This window comes from Brugia malayi (genome assembly GCF_000002995.4).
Source record: "Brugia malayi strain FR3 genome assembly, contig: Bm_v4_Chr1_scaffold_001, whole genome shotgun sequence".
Taxonomy (NCBI): Eukaryota; Metazoa; Nematoda; class Chromadorea; order Rhabditida; family Onchocercidae; genus Brugia; species Brugia malayi.
In genome coordinates, this window is record NW_025062475.1 from 2129962 (window position 1) to 2144503 (window position 14542).

The following is a 14542-nucleotide window of genomic DNA, read 5'->3' on the forward strand; positions in this document are numbered from 1 at the left end:
CAAAATAAAATGATATCCTTTCTATCAGTCTTTTACTTCTCTAATTGATGTGACATACATATAAAATTATCGTAATTCCTACAAAAATATATGGAAAATTAAAATTTCATTTTAATTTTTAAATTCACTTTTTTAATTTTTCTAATTTATTGCTACTATCATCATTGTTATGTATTATTCAACTTAGTTATTATTAATTTTTTTATTGATTATTGTACCAAATTTTAGTTAAAATTTTGAATGAAAATTTTTATGAAATTTTTTCAAATTTATAATTTACTTCTTAAAATGAAGAAAAATCCCAGTCACAATTAACATTTATATAATTTTAATAACTTGAAGTATTACGCTATATAAATTTTAATTAATTTAAACTTTTGGAATATTTATTATGCGTTAACTATTTTTGCAAATAAAATTATTGAACTTTTATTTGTATTGATAAGAATATTGATAAGAGTGATTTATCTTTTCTAACATAATTATTTTCATTATCTCTCTCTCTCTTTCTTTTTTACATTGCTAATAAATTAAGCTTAATTAGTTGATTAATTTGATTAATTTTTGTTTAGGATCAAAATGATTATGCATATGCTAATTAATTTAGCAATAATAATAATAATACAATTGCATTTAATACTTTCTACAATGGAAAATAATATTAATTATTGGATTGAATTAGAACTTCAAGCAGTACATTGGAGACCAACATGCTTGACAACAGGTGGTTGCGCAAATCCACGTTTTCGAATTTCTAAATTTAATAAATTTAATGCTGAAATTATCTCAATAAGTTGGAGTATTACGGAAAATTTTGTTGAGGTTAGTTTATTAACTTTTTTTTCCCTCATTTTTAAATTCTTTAATTTTTGAAATGATTATGTTTTAAGAAAAATTTACCGATTTAATTGTCATTTTTGATTACATTTCCGATATTTGTTTCCTTATTATTTTTGTTTTTTTTTAAATTCTTCTTTTAAAAATTTTAGTTAAAAAAAAAAGAAACGAGAATAAAATTTTTATCATTTTTATCTTCATTATCAATGCAATATCTAAAATATCATAAAATTAAATTTTAAAAGTGAAAAAGAAGAGGAAAGCTTTGAATTTATTAAAATCAAAATTAAGCATAATTATTTCTGAAAATTTTTTGCTAATTCAAGCTTAAACTAATAGTATCAACAAACTATTTAATATTTATTTTTTAACAAAAAAAAAAATCACTTGAAGAAGTTTTAAAGTTTTTTTTTTTTGAATTAATTAAATTTTAATTGTAGCGACATTCTCGAAAATTCATTACTCATTGGTTAAATGGTAAACCACATGAAATTACACTTCAATGTGATGTCATCGGCATGGATCCATTGTATGGATTTTTACGAACTTGTGATACCACACAAAATATTGAAATATTCAAAGAAAATAATGAATTTCAGGTTTTCATTTTTATTAAAATATTCAAATAATGAATTTCAGGTTTTTATATTCATTTAAATATTCAAATAGTGAATTTCAGGTTTTTAAAATATTCAAATAATGAATTTCAGGTTTTCATATTTATTTAAATATTTAAAAAAAAAAGGTAAGAAAAGAAAAAAAATGAACTTAAACTTTTATACATTTCTTTTTTTTTCTTAAAATTTTCATAGCTTAATTTTGCTAATCAATAATACAATTTATTAGTTTTAAAAAATAGAAAAAAAAAAAACAAAACAAACATTATTACAAATGTATGCTTAAACTCTTTTTCTAAAATTCTTATTTCAAAATTTATTGTCAATATTAATTACTAATGAGTAAAATAATTGATTATTCGAATTAAAGTATTTATATAATATAGCCTTAAAACATCGTCAAGATAAATGTTTCACGTACGTGAAGATAAATTTTTCACGTACGATTAAATTATTCCTTGTTCGAAATTTTAACATATAGCTAAGCTATTCATTGCTTATAATTTATCATACACTAATGAAATGAATGAAATTTATAATTTGTTGCTGATAATTACAGCAAAGTTATTTGTCTCCTCTTTTCTCTTTTTTTTTTTTTTTTTGCCAGCAATTTTAAAATTTTTTTAAAAAAAAATTTTTTTTAGGAACTTAACACTTATCAAATGTTAGCATCATCAGAAGATGAATTATCAATGAATGAACGAAATGGTAAACTTATTGTTGAAATTCGAGCCAAATGTTTTAATGCTTCATTTATTGCTCGAAAATATATGAAACATTGTCCGTGGTGTTCAGCACCAGATGATATGACACTTATTGAATCAGCACCTGAGGTAATCTATTAATATTTCTCATTTTTTATTATTTAATTTCTAAAAATGTTGAAAAAAAAGTTTTCGTTTTTTTTTTTTTTTTTTGAAATTAGAATTAATTTAATTTATTAAATCATTTTATAATTTGGTGTAATTTAATTTATTAAATCATTTGTAATTTGACATAATTAATAATTGCTAAAATATTAGTACAATAATTAATATTTTAATAATTTTTTTTTTAAACAAATATTTGAAAAATATTAGTACAATAATTAATATTCTAATAATTTTTTTTAAACAAATATTTGATAAATTATTAGTACAATAATTAATATTTGAATAATTAATATATCAATTACAATCTTATAAATATCAATTATTAATTACAATCTTAAAAAGAATATCAATTATAATTTTATAATCATACAATTTTGCAGTATGAAACAATCAACGATGATGCTAAAATGAGTTTGGCAAAGAAATTTGTGCAATTTTTTCTTGGCGAGCAAATTTTGCTAATATTTTTGCTAAGCTTATTACTGATAAGCTTACTAGGCTTAATTTGCTTACTTCTAATTATCAGTAAACAACGTCATTTCATTTCATTGCTACAAAAACGATCACAACCTATCAATCATCTTAATTCATATCTTTATTCAAAACAATTTTCAAAATCAGTTAAAAATGCTGATGATAGGTTAGTTTTCATTTATTTACTTTCTTTTTTTTAACAAAAAATAAATAAAACAATATAGCATAGTAAACAATTTTATTTGTTTACAAAAATTACTTTAGAAAAAAAAAAAAACAAAATTGTAATTTTTAGGTATGATGTACCATGGGATCAACATTGTATTTTGCAACGATTTTGGATTAATGATAATTCAAATATTGATGATAACAAACAACAAACAATGATTGCTTCAAGAATATCAAAACATCCTTCAGCTTCATTAGCATATATTCCACGAAAAACAACAATCACTGGAACTTTGTCAACAATTTCAAAAAGACTATCACCTAATTCATCACTATGCGAGCAACATGAAGATAGTGGCTTAGAATCAGTTTAATTAAATTTTTTTTTTTAAACTAAATTCTAATTTTATAAATTGTGTCCAATTTTAATAATAATATATGATTGATGATGAAGTGATCTGTAATTAGTTGCAATTAAATAATTCAAAAATTTTAATGTTTAAATAATAAATTTTTAGCTAACATTGATTTTTGTTCTTTTTTGTAAAATTTAACAATGACTAATAAATTTTGATAAAATATTGCAAAAAAAAAAAGGAAAATAAAATCAACAACAAAATATTCATTTGTCAAAAAAAAAAAAAAATTTATTCCGCAATTACATTTTGACTAAAATCAGAAAAATGGTGATGGAAAGATGAAAAAAAAAAAAAAACCCATGGGAATGAAACTAAAACAAATTTTTAGCTTATTGAATATTCAATTTTAGTATTGGTGACAATTCTTTACTATAAATTTAAGAAATAAACAATTTTTTTATTTTCTTGAAATATAATAAATTATTATAACTTTTTGATATTATTTTTGTACAGCAATGTTTGTGTGACAAATGCGCCCTACAATAATCATTTATATTGTGTAATTTTTATTTTCTTCATTTTTTATTGTTTCATTTCTGTAAATATTTTACATATCAATGAAAAATGAAAAAAAAAAAAGGATAATAATGAAATAAAAGATTCTATTAATTAAAAAAAAAAAAGTATAACAAAGTAATTCAATTAATTTTGTAAATGTTTCCAGCATTTATAAAATTTTTAACTTAAAAAGATTTTTTAAAATTATGGAATAAAAGTAATTTTTATTGTAATATGTAAGAATTAGAATGAAAAAGTTATTCTACTTAATGTGAGGAAATTTTTTAATTTTGCTAAGCAATAAATTATTTTTTTTTTTTAAACTGAAGCTAAAAGTTGAAATGTAATCGAATTAAATTAAATTTATAAATTAATTTATAGTTAATAATTTAAATAGAAAATTTTCTCCTCTAAAACTAATTTTTTCTTTTTTTTTTTTTTTTGTTCTAATAATTAGGGTAATAATTTATTCAACAATTTATATTCTGAAATAATTTTTAATTAGCGAAAATGCTAATTACTTTTTTGCAATTTGTTATTGGATAAAAATTTTGATCTTATTAAAATGAAACAGTAATTAGTGATATGATAGTGATTAAAATGAAACAGTAATTAGTGATATGATAGTGATTAAAATGAAACAGTAATTAGTGATATGATAGTGATTAAAATGAAACAGTAATTAGTGATATGATAGTGATTAAAATGAAACAGTAATTAGTGATATGATAGTGATTAAAATGAAACAGTAATTAGTGATATGATAGTGATTAAAATGAAACAGTAATTAGTGATATGATAGTGATTAAAATGAAACAGTAATTAGTGATATGATAGTGATTAAAATGAAACAGTAATTAGTGATATGACAGTGATTAAAATCAAACAGTAATTAGTGATATGACAGTGATAAATATTTTAAATATTATGAAAGAGATCACGATCATCCATGAAAGTAATGATAACTCGATACGATCACTAAATGACCTCTAATCAGTGACCTCTGTCTAATAATTACAAACAATCTATATACATACTTATATGCTGCATAACAACAGGTAATAATTAAAACTATTCTATTGTTTTATTAAAATTATAATTAATCAACAAATGATTGACAAAAAAATAAAATTTTTTGATAATAATTATTTTAATTAATGAATCAATAAATGCATTAACTTAATTAGGTGACAAATGAACTTAATACATTTTGATGTTATCTTTTCATAATTACAAATATAATTTGCTAATTATGATTAGAAAAAAATTTTGAATGTGAAATAAACAAAATAATTGATTGTGTAGGTTAAAATTAATTTTAAATTAATTATTTTAATTTTTTTTTTTTGAGTATAATAAAACGATAAATATTGCAGATTATTAATATTAATATGCGATTATCATTTGGTACTTTGCTTTGGTACATTTTAACATTTTGTCATATTTTATCAGCGCAATTTTGGACAGATGTTAAACTAGAAGAATTGAAATGGTTAAATGATTGTGATTTAAGTAATACCTGTATTCAACCAACACTTCAATTACGTCTTATCAATATACTCAATAATGAAACTATCTCTAAAACTCTAATTGTTAACTTTGATAAACAACAGGTTTATATTTTTTTGAAATTATTATTATTATTATTATGAAAAAGAGAAATACGATTTTTTTTTTCAGAAAAAACTTTTACAAGTTTAGTTAGTTTATAAAAATTTAAGACAGGTAAAACTCATTTAATATCATATTGGAGTGAAGGAACACCTGATATGATAATTTCAAGTATTACTATTAATGGAATTGATCCTGATTATGATTTCACAAGACTTTGTGATACAACTGGAACTATTTTTCTATTTCGATTACCTCAAATGGTAAAGTAATTATCTTTTTTTTTTTTTCTTGTTCTTTATATTTGTTTATTTATTATTTATTTGTTTATTTATTATACATTCATATTTGTTTATTTGTTATTGTTCATATAAATAGCATAATGATTAATTATAATAATAACTGCATTAATTGTTTCAATTCAAGAATTATATTAGTCAGAAATTAATTATAAAGTAATTTTATCATGAAATAATCATTGTTTGGTAATAATTTAGAAAAATATGACCGAAATGTCAGGTATGTGTTTTAAAGCGCAGTTAGCTTTTACCAATTATTCCGATCAATGTTCACATTTGATTAATTCGACAACCGTAAGTAACGGATCTATCTGGCAAAAAATTTTAAGTTTTATTAATTATGAATAATGATTAACAGATTTCATTTGTTTTTTGTTTTTTTGAAATGAATAAATTCCAAAAAAAAAAAAAAAAAAAAAGAAAATAATGAATAAAAATTTTGAAATGTTTACAACTCTTCGTATTATAACATCAAGAATTTGAAATTTATAAAATTTGCGCTGATTAATAAAATAGAATTTTATTTTGAATATAATTTTAATTATTCATTATTGTTCCTTGCTATCAACACCATTACAAATAACTTATTGCAAAATTTTATTGCAAAAATTTTTGAAAAGTTTAATCAGTGCTTAATTTATTCGTAAAATTATTACTAAATAAACGAATAATGCACAAATATTTATAAATAAATAAAAGTAAAGTTAAAATATATTGAAATTTTGATTCAAACAAAAGAGATAATACAATAAGTATTGTTATTGATCAATTCTTAGAATGATATGATCATAATAGAATAGTAAATAAGAATGAAATAATCAAATATGTCAAATTCATTTAAATATAATTAAATTTAAAGTAAATTAAAAAAAAAAAACAAAATATAAAATTAATAATGATAAATGTAAAATTACATAACTTTATTTGTATAATCTCATTTTGTATCTTTCACACCCTTAAATAAATTAAATTAAAGATTAAATTAAATTCTAGATATTAACTTATGAAGAGGGTCAAAAAGGTCAATTGTATATATTTATTGTTTATTATTTGAGAACAGAATGAAACTTTATCATTTTCAGGTTCAAACAAATCAAAACATTTCTTCTCTGACAATAACTACTGGCTGTTTAATTACATGTTTAATGCTAATTTATATTTCTTTCATTATAAATCGTACTATAAGAATGGAATCTAAAAAAGGTGCACAAATTAAACGGTAAAACTTCATTAATTAAAAGTTAATCATTCTTAAAAATAAAACTTTTCCATTGGTATATTTCTTTTTTTGTGTTCATTTTCACATAATTTTAAAACTATTAAGTTTTTTTTTTTCTTTTCGTTAATAAGTTATATCATTTTTTCGTTAATAAGTTATATCAAAAAGTTCTTTTTTTTTTTAATTAGATAAATGATTTAATTAAGAAAAGTTAATTTAGTATTTGTTATATGTTTAGAACATCAATATCAAAAGCATCGATATCAAATGCTATTTCATTAAATCCTACAAAAAATTCCAGTAATTATGTAAAATCACAAATTTTACCGATTAGTATTGAATCAGAAAATGCGAATTTAATCAAACCTTCTACCATTTTGTTTACTCCAAAGCATATATTTTCTGCAAATTCATCATTTTGTAGTTCAATATAAATAATACATCAATTGTGATTAATTATTTCTACATAATTCTTTCTTCCTTATTTTCAGTGCTATTTTAGTTAGTTTTCATTAAACTATTACAATCTCAATTTTATTCACTGAATCAAAACTTTTTTTTTTTTTTCTACGGTATTGAGGAATAGTAACTATTTTGTTTTATTCTACTAAAATGCTTCTAGTTATAATCATTTAGTTATCCTTTTTTTAAAAAAAATGATTGATTGAAATTACAATTTTTTATCAAATTTATTATTTTAAGCTCTCGAATGCCCACGAGAATTTTCAATGATACTTTCTGGTTCTTTGTCTTTTTTTCTTTTTTGAATTTAACAAAATTTGACAGTTTGTCGCTAATTCATCACGGTGTGATAATAGATAAGCAATTCTAAAAGGCACAACAAAGCAAATGTCAAAGCTTTAATGAAGCCAAAGGTTATAATTACTATGATATATGATGTACGTCAAATTGACGTTACCGTATACATTTTCCATATACGTATACGTCAAATTGACGTTACCGTATACATTTTCCATATACGTATACGTCAAATTGACGTTACCATATACGTTTTCCATATATGCATATGTCAAATTGACGTTACCACATACGTTTTCCATATATGCATACGTCAAATTGACGTTACCATATACGTTTTCCATATATGCATACGTCAAATTGACGTTACCATATACGTTTTCCATATATGCATATGTCAAATTGACGTTACCATATACGTTTTCCATATATGCATATGTCAAATTGACGTTACCATATACGTTTTCCATATATGCATATGTCAAATTGACGTTACCATATACGTTTTCCATATATGCATATGTCAAATTGACGATACCATATACGTTTTCCATATATGCATACGTCAATTGACGTTACCATATACGTTTTCCATATATGCATATGTCAAATTGACGATACCATATACGTTTTCCATATATGCATACGTCAAATTGACGTTACCATATACGTTTTCCATATATGCATATGTCAAATTGACGTTACCACATACGTTTTCCATATATGCATACGTCAAATTGACGTTACCATATACGTTTTCCATATATGCATACGTCAAATTGACGTTACCATATACGTTTTCCATATATGCATATGTCAAATTGACGTTACCATATACGTCAGTCATATACGTTTTCAATGAAACATATTTGTACTGCAATACATCAATAAATTCTGTTTTATTTTTTACATATTTTCATACTTCTTTGATTTCTATTTCACTAATCTTTGTATTCCTTAAATTCCATCAAACCAAATTCTCTTTACTACCAAATTTTATAATTTGTTCATTTTTAAACTAAATATTAGCAATGTACGTAAGATATGGTACCGTACCGTTTTCATTCATAAACTACAGCATGTTACCGTATTCTTTTTATTTATAAAGTACGATATCACTTACCTCATGTCATTTTCTGTCACAAGTCGAGCTGTACTGTAACATTTGTGTCACCATTCCGGTCAATGTTGTTTTGTAATTGATGTTTGCATAAAATGTCGAAATATTTTAACTATTTGAATTAAACCATGTATAATATTAAACCATGCATATACAATTAAGTATGCTAACATTTGAGCAATTACAAAATTTATCACAGAATCATTTTTGATTTAAAATATTTTCTCAATTCAAGGTATAAATCATATATTAAGATTTTTATTTCTCTTAATCAATTAGTTGCATAACAAAAAAATATTTAGAAAGAAAAAAAAAAAAAGAAAGAGAAAAATGAATTGCCATAAATTGAAAACATTTTTTTTTAAAAAAAAAGAAAAGGACATTTGGGAAACAAAAAAGTTAAAATGAAAGTACTGTTAATGATAAGTAAGCAAATACATTTAATCGAAAATAAATGAACAAGAACAAATCATTAAAACAATGAACTGAAACTCTCACTCTCGCATTAACAAACATTACAACTATCAAAACATTTTGTTGCAATGAGATTCCAATTTTCATTACGTCACACCAAACCTTTTATATATAATTGCACGTTGAAACCATTTGGGGTTTCATTTTCCACGTGGATTGCGTCATTTTTTGACGTAAAGTTGTTGTTATCATTTGCTTATTGTCTTTTTATGCATTTGATATGCAACTATTTCTTTCACTCAGATGACAATTTATAAAATCAAAGAATAACGTTGTTTAGGATTTCTTGAATACAGACGCAGTGTGAAAGTTAATAATCTCATCGATTGTAAAATCATAAATTCTTTATTTCAAATAAAGTCTATTTCTGATGTTTATTATTTTTTTTTTTTTTTTTTGAAGAGTGGAGTTTAGTTTTGTGAAATTTTTTAGTTGTTCCATGATAACCAAAATAGTATGATCAGTGCGCATCCCGTACAGTTTGGTTTGTTATTAAGAGATTCTTTTTATTTTTTGAATTTAATTTAAAGCTACTCTTAATCCGTGTTTATATCTGCTTAGTATATTTTTTTTTCTTTAATTACTGATGTGTAGCAGTATTTTCAGGATTACTTTTAATGTATTTAAGCAATTGGCAAAAAATGAAGCACACTGAAGCAGAAAAGCTCTTCCTCGAAAAAATGGCTGTTCTTAATAAAACATTTTTGTATTTCATTCAGTGTTCCGTTAAAGAAATGCCTGATGCAGATTTGGTTATTACTTTCTTCTTTTGGTCAAAAAAATTTATCTATTTTTCTAAAACAAATCTTTGAATTATTCTTTGAAATTAAAAGAATAAGTAAACCGAGGTTCATTTTATTTAACGTTCATTAGATAGATAAAATGAACTTATTGGTTTTCAGTCACCTTGCGTTCGTGATTATCTGAAACATGTCGAAGAACTGGATCGAACTTATGGGAATATGCCTAATGGGGATGATAACGCGCCTACCGATAGTGGTAAAAAAAATGAAGTTATCAATGATTTATCGGAAACAAATCCATCAGAAAAAGACCTGGACAATGGAAGTGGAATGGAGATGAACTCTAGTCCTATGCAAGAAAAATCTGTATCCAGTGCGATAACATTATTTAGTAACACTACAAATTCGGCCAATGTTTCAAAATTTTCATTGGACGTATCTACAGCATCATCATCTGGATCAGGTAAACATTTGCCTTTCAGTTCTTTAAACTGAAAAACAAGCTTATTAAAACTGCTTTTCGTTCCCGATGTCTACCTGTAAACGTTTTTACAGGTCTTTTAATTGCTGTTTTATACTTCAAAATCTGAACATATTTAAAATAGCCTTTTTTTTTTTCTTTAAAGTGATATTGCAGAGTTAAAATGTGGTATTGTTAATATTTTTGATGTTAAATTATCCAGTTTTTTAGATATCTTTTTAGACGAAGATAATTTGGATATGGTTTGCCAGAATGTTACATTTTTTAGATATTCTATTACCATTATTTTTTACGTTTTCCACTGTTCTTCGATCAAGTTTGTAACTATTTTAGTCATAGCTTTAGCTTTAGTAAGACAGCTTCCACATTTCTTGTTTATGGGATGACGGTTTTCAGTTTGTTTACAGTTGTTTTATAGTTAATAATTTATGTTTACTGCTTCATTTTATTTTTAGAAAAGCGAGGAAGGAAGAGGGCAAAAAAAGGTGGTCCTGAAGGAGATGATGAGGAAGTAATTATTTCAAATCATGTAAGTCTTGGTACAATTGTTTGTGACTTCTTTCAGTGATTTTACTAACTTTTTGTTTTTTCACAGTTATATGAATTATTCTTAGTCTAGCAGATTTAAATAAAAGAGAAACTTTTCCATGGAAAAGTTTCCATTATCTCTGAACAAGATGAGAAATAGAAGTTACTTCATTTTCAGCTAAGAATACAGGAATGATTCTGTTATTCATTAGTCCCTTTTTTGTCAAGAATATATAGGCGTTAGGAGTAATTATAATTTGAAATAAATGTTGTCAAAGATTTATTGTTGTAATTCAGAATTTTTAGAACGTTCCGACTTCACAGCGTTCAGCAAGTTCGAAAAAATGTCACGTCGAAACAACTCATAGTCAGATTTCGCAGTCGTCTCCGCTGTCGCTACCTTCCAATAGCCCGATTCCCAAAAGTATTTTAAAAAGAAGCTCTGATAGCAGGAATGATTCGAAAGCAGAAACAGAAAAAGAAGGTTTCCAGAAAAAAAATATAGATGACGTTGAAGAAACAGACACCAACAACAAAATTCCTTTGTTTTTATTTGGCCAAAAAGATTTAAAGAAAAATGAGCCACTAAAAAATCCACAAAATTTTGTTTTCTCCAAATCACCCTCCGAAAAAGGATTAATTGAGAAAGGCGACGATAAAAAGTAAGCATCTTAGTTGTTATGGATAATTTTGGGCTTATTATAAATTTTTTGATTGCCCAAAACTTATGCTTCAGGTTGATAAGTACAAAATTGACCTTCGTTAAAACTAGAATGGTGTGATAGTATCAGTTTGATAGTTTGGTTAATATCATAATCTTAGTACTGACAGTTTCCATACCCTCATTCAAATGTTACAGAGAACTAAATAAGGAATTAGCTGACAAATCTCATGTAACTCCAGCATTCTCATTCTTGAAACCGGTTGTTACTGAAGGGAATTGTGATTACTCCAATTCTTCGAAAACTAAATTAGGTTATCTTTACATTATGATTTTCCAACTGTTTAAGAATATTGCTGTGTTTGAAATGTTAGTTCATTGAACTTTAGGATAAAATTTTTTTCTGGTTTTATAAGATTATATTATTTTGATTCTTTTCTTCGTTTACATATTTTTTTCGGTTTTACTCCCAATCTATTTATTTTCAGAATTTAAATTTGGTGCGCCACCCCCTGTTCAGTCAGAACCAGATAATGAAGGTGGGTAATCAGTGAATCTTTTCTTGGTATGACCCAAAATAAAACATTCATCCAGTCAATATTTTACAGTTTTCTAGGTGAAGAAAGTGAATATGTTCCACCAAAACCAGAAACTGTGCTTGCGGAAGAACCGAAAGCGATATTCTCGTCCAAGTAAGTGCATCCAAATGAGATAATAGCCATCTAAGGCATTTCGTATGCATGTATGTGTTGTAGATGTTCGGTATTTGTGCTGAAAGGAACGGAGTATGAAAAACTTGGAATTGGACAGCTTCATATCAAAACCGATGAAACCGATGGTGCAAAGAAAATTCTACTCATCCGTGCTGCCACTACCACTGGTAAATTTATTAGTAACTATTGAGGATTTTATTTAAATGTTTGTAGATCATGTACGAGAATGGTTTTCTCTTTAACTGTAAGAAATGATAACGATAACGAAAATTTTGCGTATATTAATAATAGCAAAATATATAGTGAGAGTTTGTTCATAATAATCATGGTAAGTCCGACTTGACAGCAGAAACACAACAATGTATTTAGCATGTAAATTAGATGGAATGATAATAATCATTGCTTGAGCTCTAAAAGTGGAAGGTTGAGAGGTGTGTGAACCATATAAAGATACCTATGATGAATTATTTATTTTCAATTGTTTTTGCAGGTACTGTATGGGTAAATTCGTATATCGATGAATCTATGAAACATGTGATTGTTGAGGACGTCAAATTAAGGGTATGTCTTCAAGACCATTTGTCTTTCGTTTTTGGAATTAAATTTTCTTTATTGAAGAAAGGATTTTGCCAAATACGAAAGAAAGCATTGCTGCAAAGAGCTCTATGAACATTTTCATGTTTAAGTATGATTTCAGCAGGAAGGGAAAATGTTAAACGAACATGGAGTTTGTGCTTTAAAAAGTAGACAATATTATATTATAAGAAGTATAAAGCTTTCTGTTATGAATAACGTGAGATAATAAATCCTTCTGCTTCCGTGTGAAATCCTCTGTTGAATTTTATATCTCGCATTTAAGATAAAATGAAGTTAGTAAGAGGAAGCATTTGGATTTTTTCAAAAAATATTTTTAGATAAATTGTATATCAAATGGGTCACCATCAACGTATTTATTACGGCTACCAAAAAAAGAAGATCGTGATCAAATAGTTTCAGAACTTCAAGGTGATAATGTTTCGTCTTAGAGAATTATTTAGTAACTGTTATCATTATGTTATTGTTGTATCTTTTACAGCATTATTTTCATTTGGTTACCAAAGTTTGTCATTACTGTTTGAATACAAATTAAATAGTTTTCCAATATATCAGTTCTTGTTTACACTGTTGTTAACAGGTAATTTACCTCATACTTCATTCTTTTATGATCCAGTCCTTATCAGAAATGATGTTTGTATTTCAAAGATTGTTTTTGATTCACGGATCGATTACTGGAAAGAGCTCGTGTTCTATGCTGTCATGCTTGTTCATTGTGTTAGAATAAGATGGCTTGTTTTGAGAATTTAAAATAGTTGGAAAGAAAGGAGCGAAAAAAGTACGAATGGAATGAATGTGTGGAATAGAGTACCTCTGTGCCTCTGTTAAAGTTTGAATAAATGAAGAATCAATACCGAGAAAGTATGGTAAAATATAAAGAAGATATAAATCTTATAAGCAGGATCCTCGATCTTGAATTTTTGGTCCAGAAACGCGACATTATCTTTCCATTTGTATCTGCCATTTTTATGGTTGCAATGTATCATATTATCGTACGGTAAGATGACCTCATCCACTGAAAATCAGTAATCAAATGGCCTTGGTGAGGTAGTCGTGTGACCTTTAGTTTAAGCTGCAGTAGTTCAGTAGTGTCTGAGAGGGAAGTCTTTCTTGCGGTATGCGTAGTAAAGCGCAAATGAATTTTGGCAGGCTCTCATACTCTGACGGTAAATTCGTCTGCGTGTTTCGAGTGCGTGGCGGATTGATTGCATGCAGTGAAATTCCGAGTTTTACGTGTGTGTATGTAGAGGAAATGGAATGCAAGTTTGTTAGGTAGAGAGTAGCGTATGTTAATGCATTTCACGTAAATTATCGCGTTTCACGTAGGCAAAGTTAGCGTAAGTTAACGCGTTTCACGCAGGCAAAATGTTAGCTCTTTGCAGTCTTTTGCTATCTTCTTTCTCTATCACTTATTTCTCAGTTTCCTGAATTATCGGTCGTAATGATCAGCGAAAA

At 25.4% G+C, this 14542-nt stretch overlaps 3 protein-coding genes across 3 annotated transcripts; all 3 read left to right on the forward strand.

Annotated features, from left to right (window-relative positions):
• Positions 1-648: 648 nt before the first annotated feature.
• Positions 649-3342, forward strand: Bm8030 (Uncharacterized protein; the record flags this gene model as incomplete). The annotated part of the gene is made up of 5 exons (XM_043076294.1): positions 649-822; positions 1278-1436; positions 2099-2287; positions 2707-2966; positions 3096-3342. The coding sequence occupies 5 exons, from the start codon at positions 649-651 to the stop codon at positions 3340-3342; spliced, it is 1029 nt and encodes a 342-aa protein (XP_042932228.1).
• A 1934-nt stretch (positions 3343-5276) lies between these two features.
• Positions 5277-5768, forward strand: Bm17335 (Uncharacterized protein; the record flags this gene model as incomplete). Its single annotated transcript, XM_043076295.1, has 2 exons — positions 5277-5498; positions 5607-5768. 2 exons carry the CDS (start codon positions 5277-5279, stop codon positions 5766-5768), a joined length of 384 nt encoding a protein of 127 aa, XP_042932229.1.
• Positions 5769-9984: 4216 nt separating this feature from the next.
• Positions 9985-13518, forward strand: Bma-npp-16 (uncharacterized protein; the record flags this gene model as incomplete). Its single annotated transcript, XM_043076296.1, has 10 exons — positions 9985-10119; positions 10270-10573; positions 11047-11120; positions 11426-11781; positions 11979-12094; positions 12269-12319; positions 12397-12472; positions 12536-12660; positions 12984-13054; positions 13408-13518. The coding sequence occupies 10 exons, from the start codon at positions 9985-9987 to the stop codon at positions 13516-13518; spliced, it is 1419 nt and encodes a 472-aa protein (XP_042932230.1).
• Between the last annotated feature and the right edge of the window lie 1024 nt (positions 13519-14542).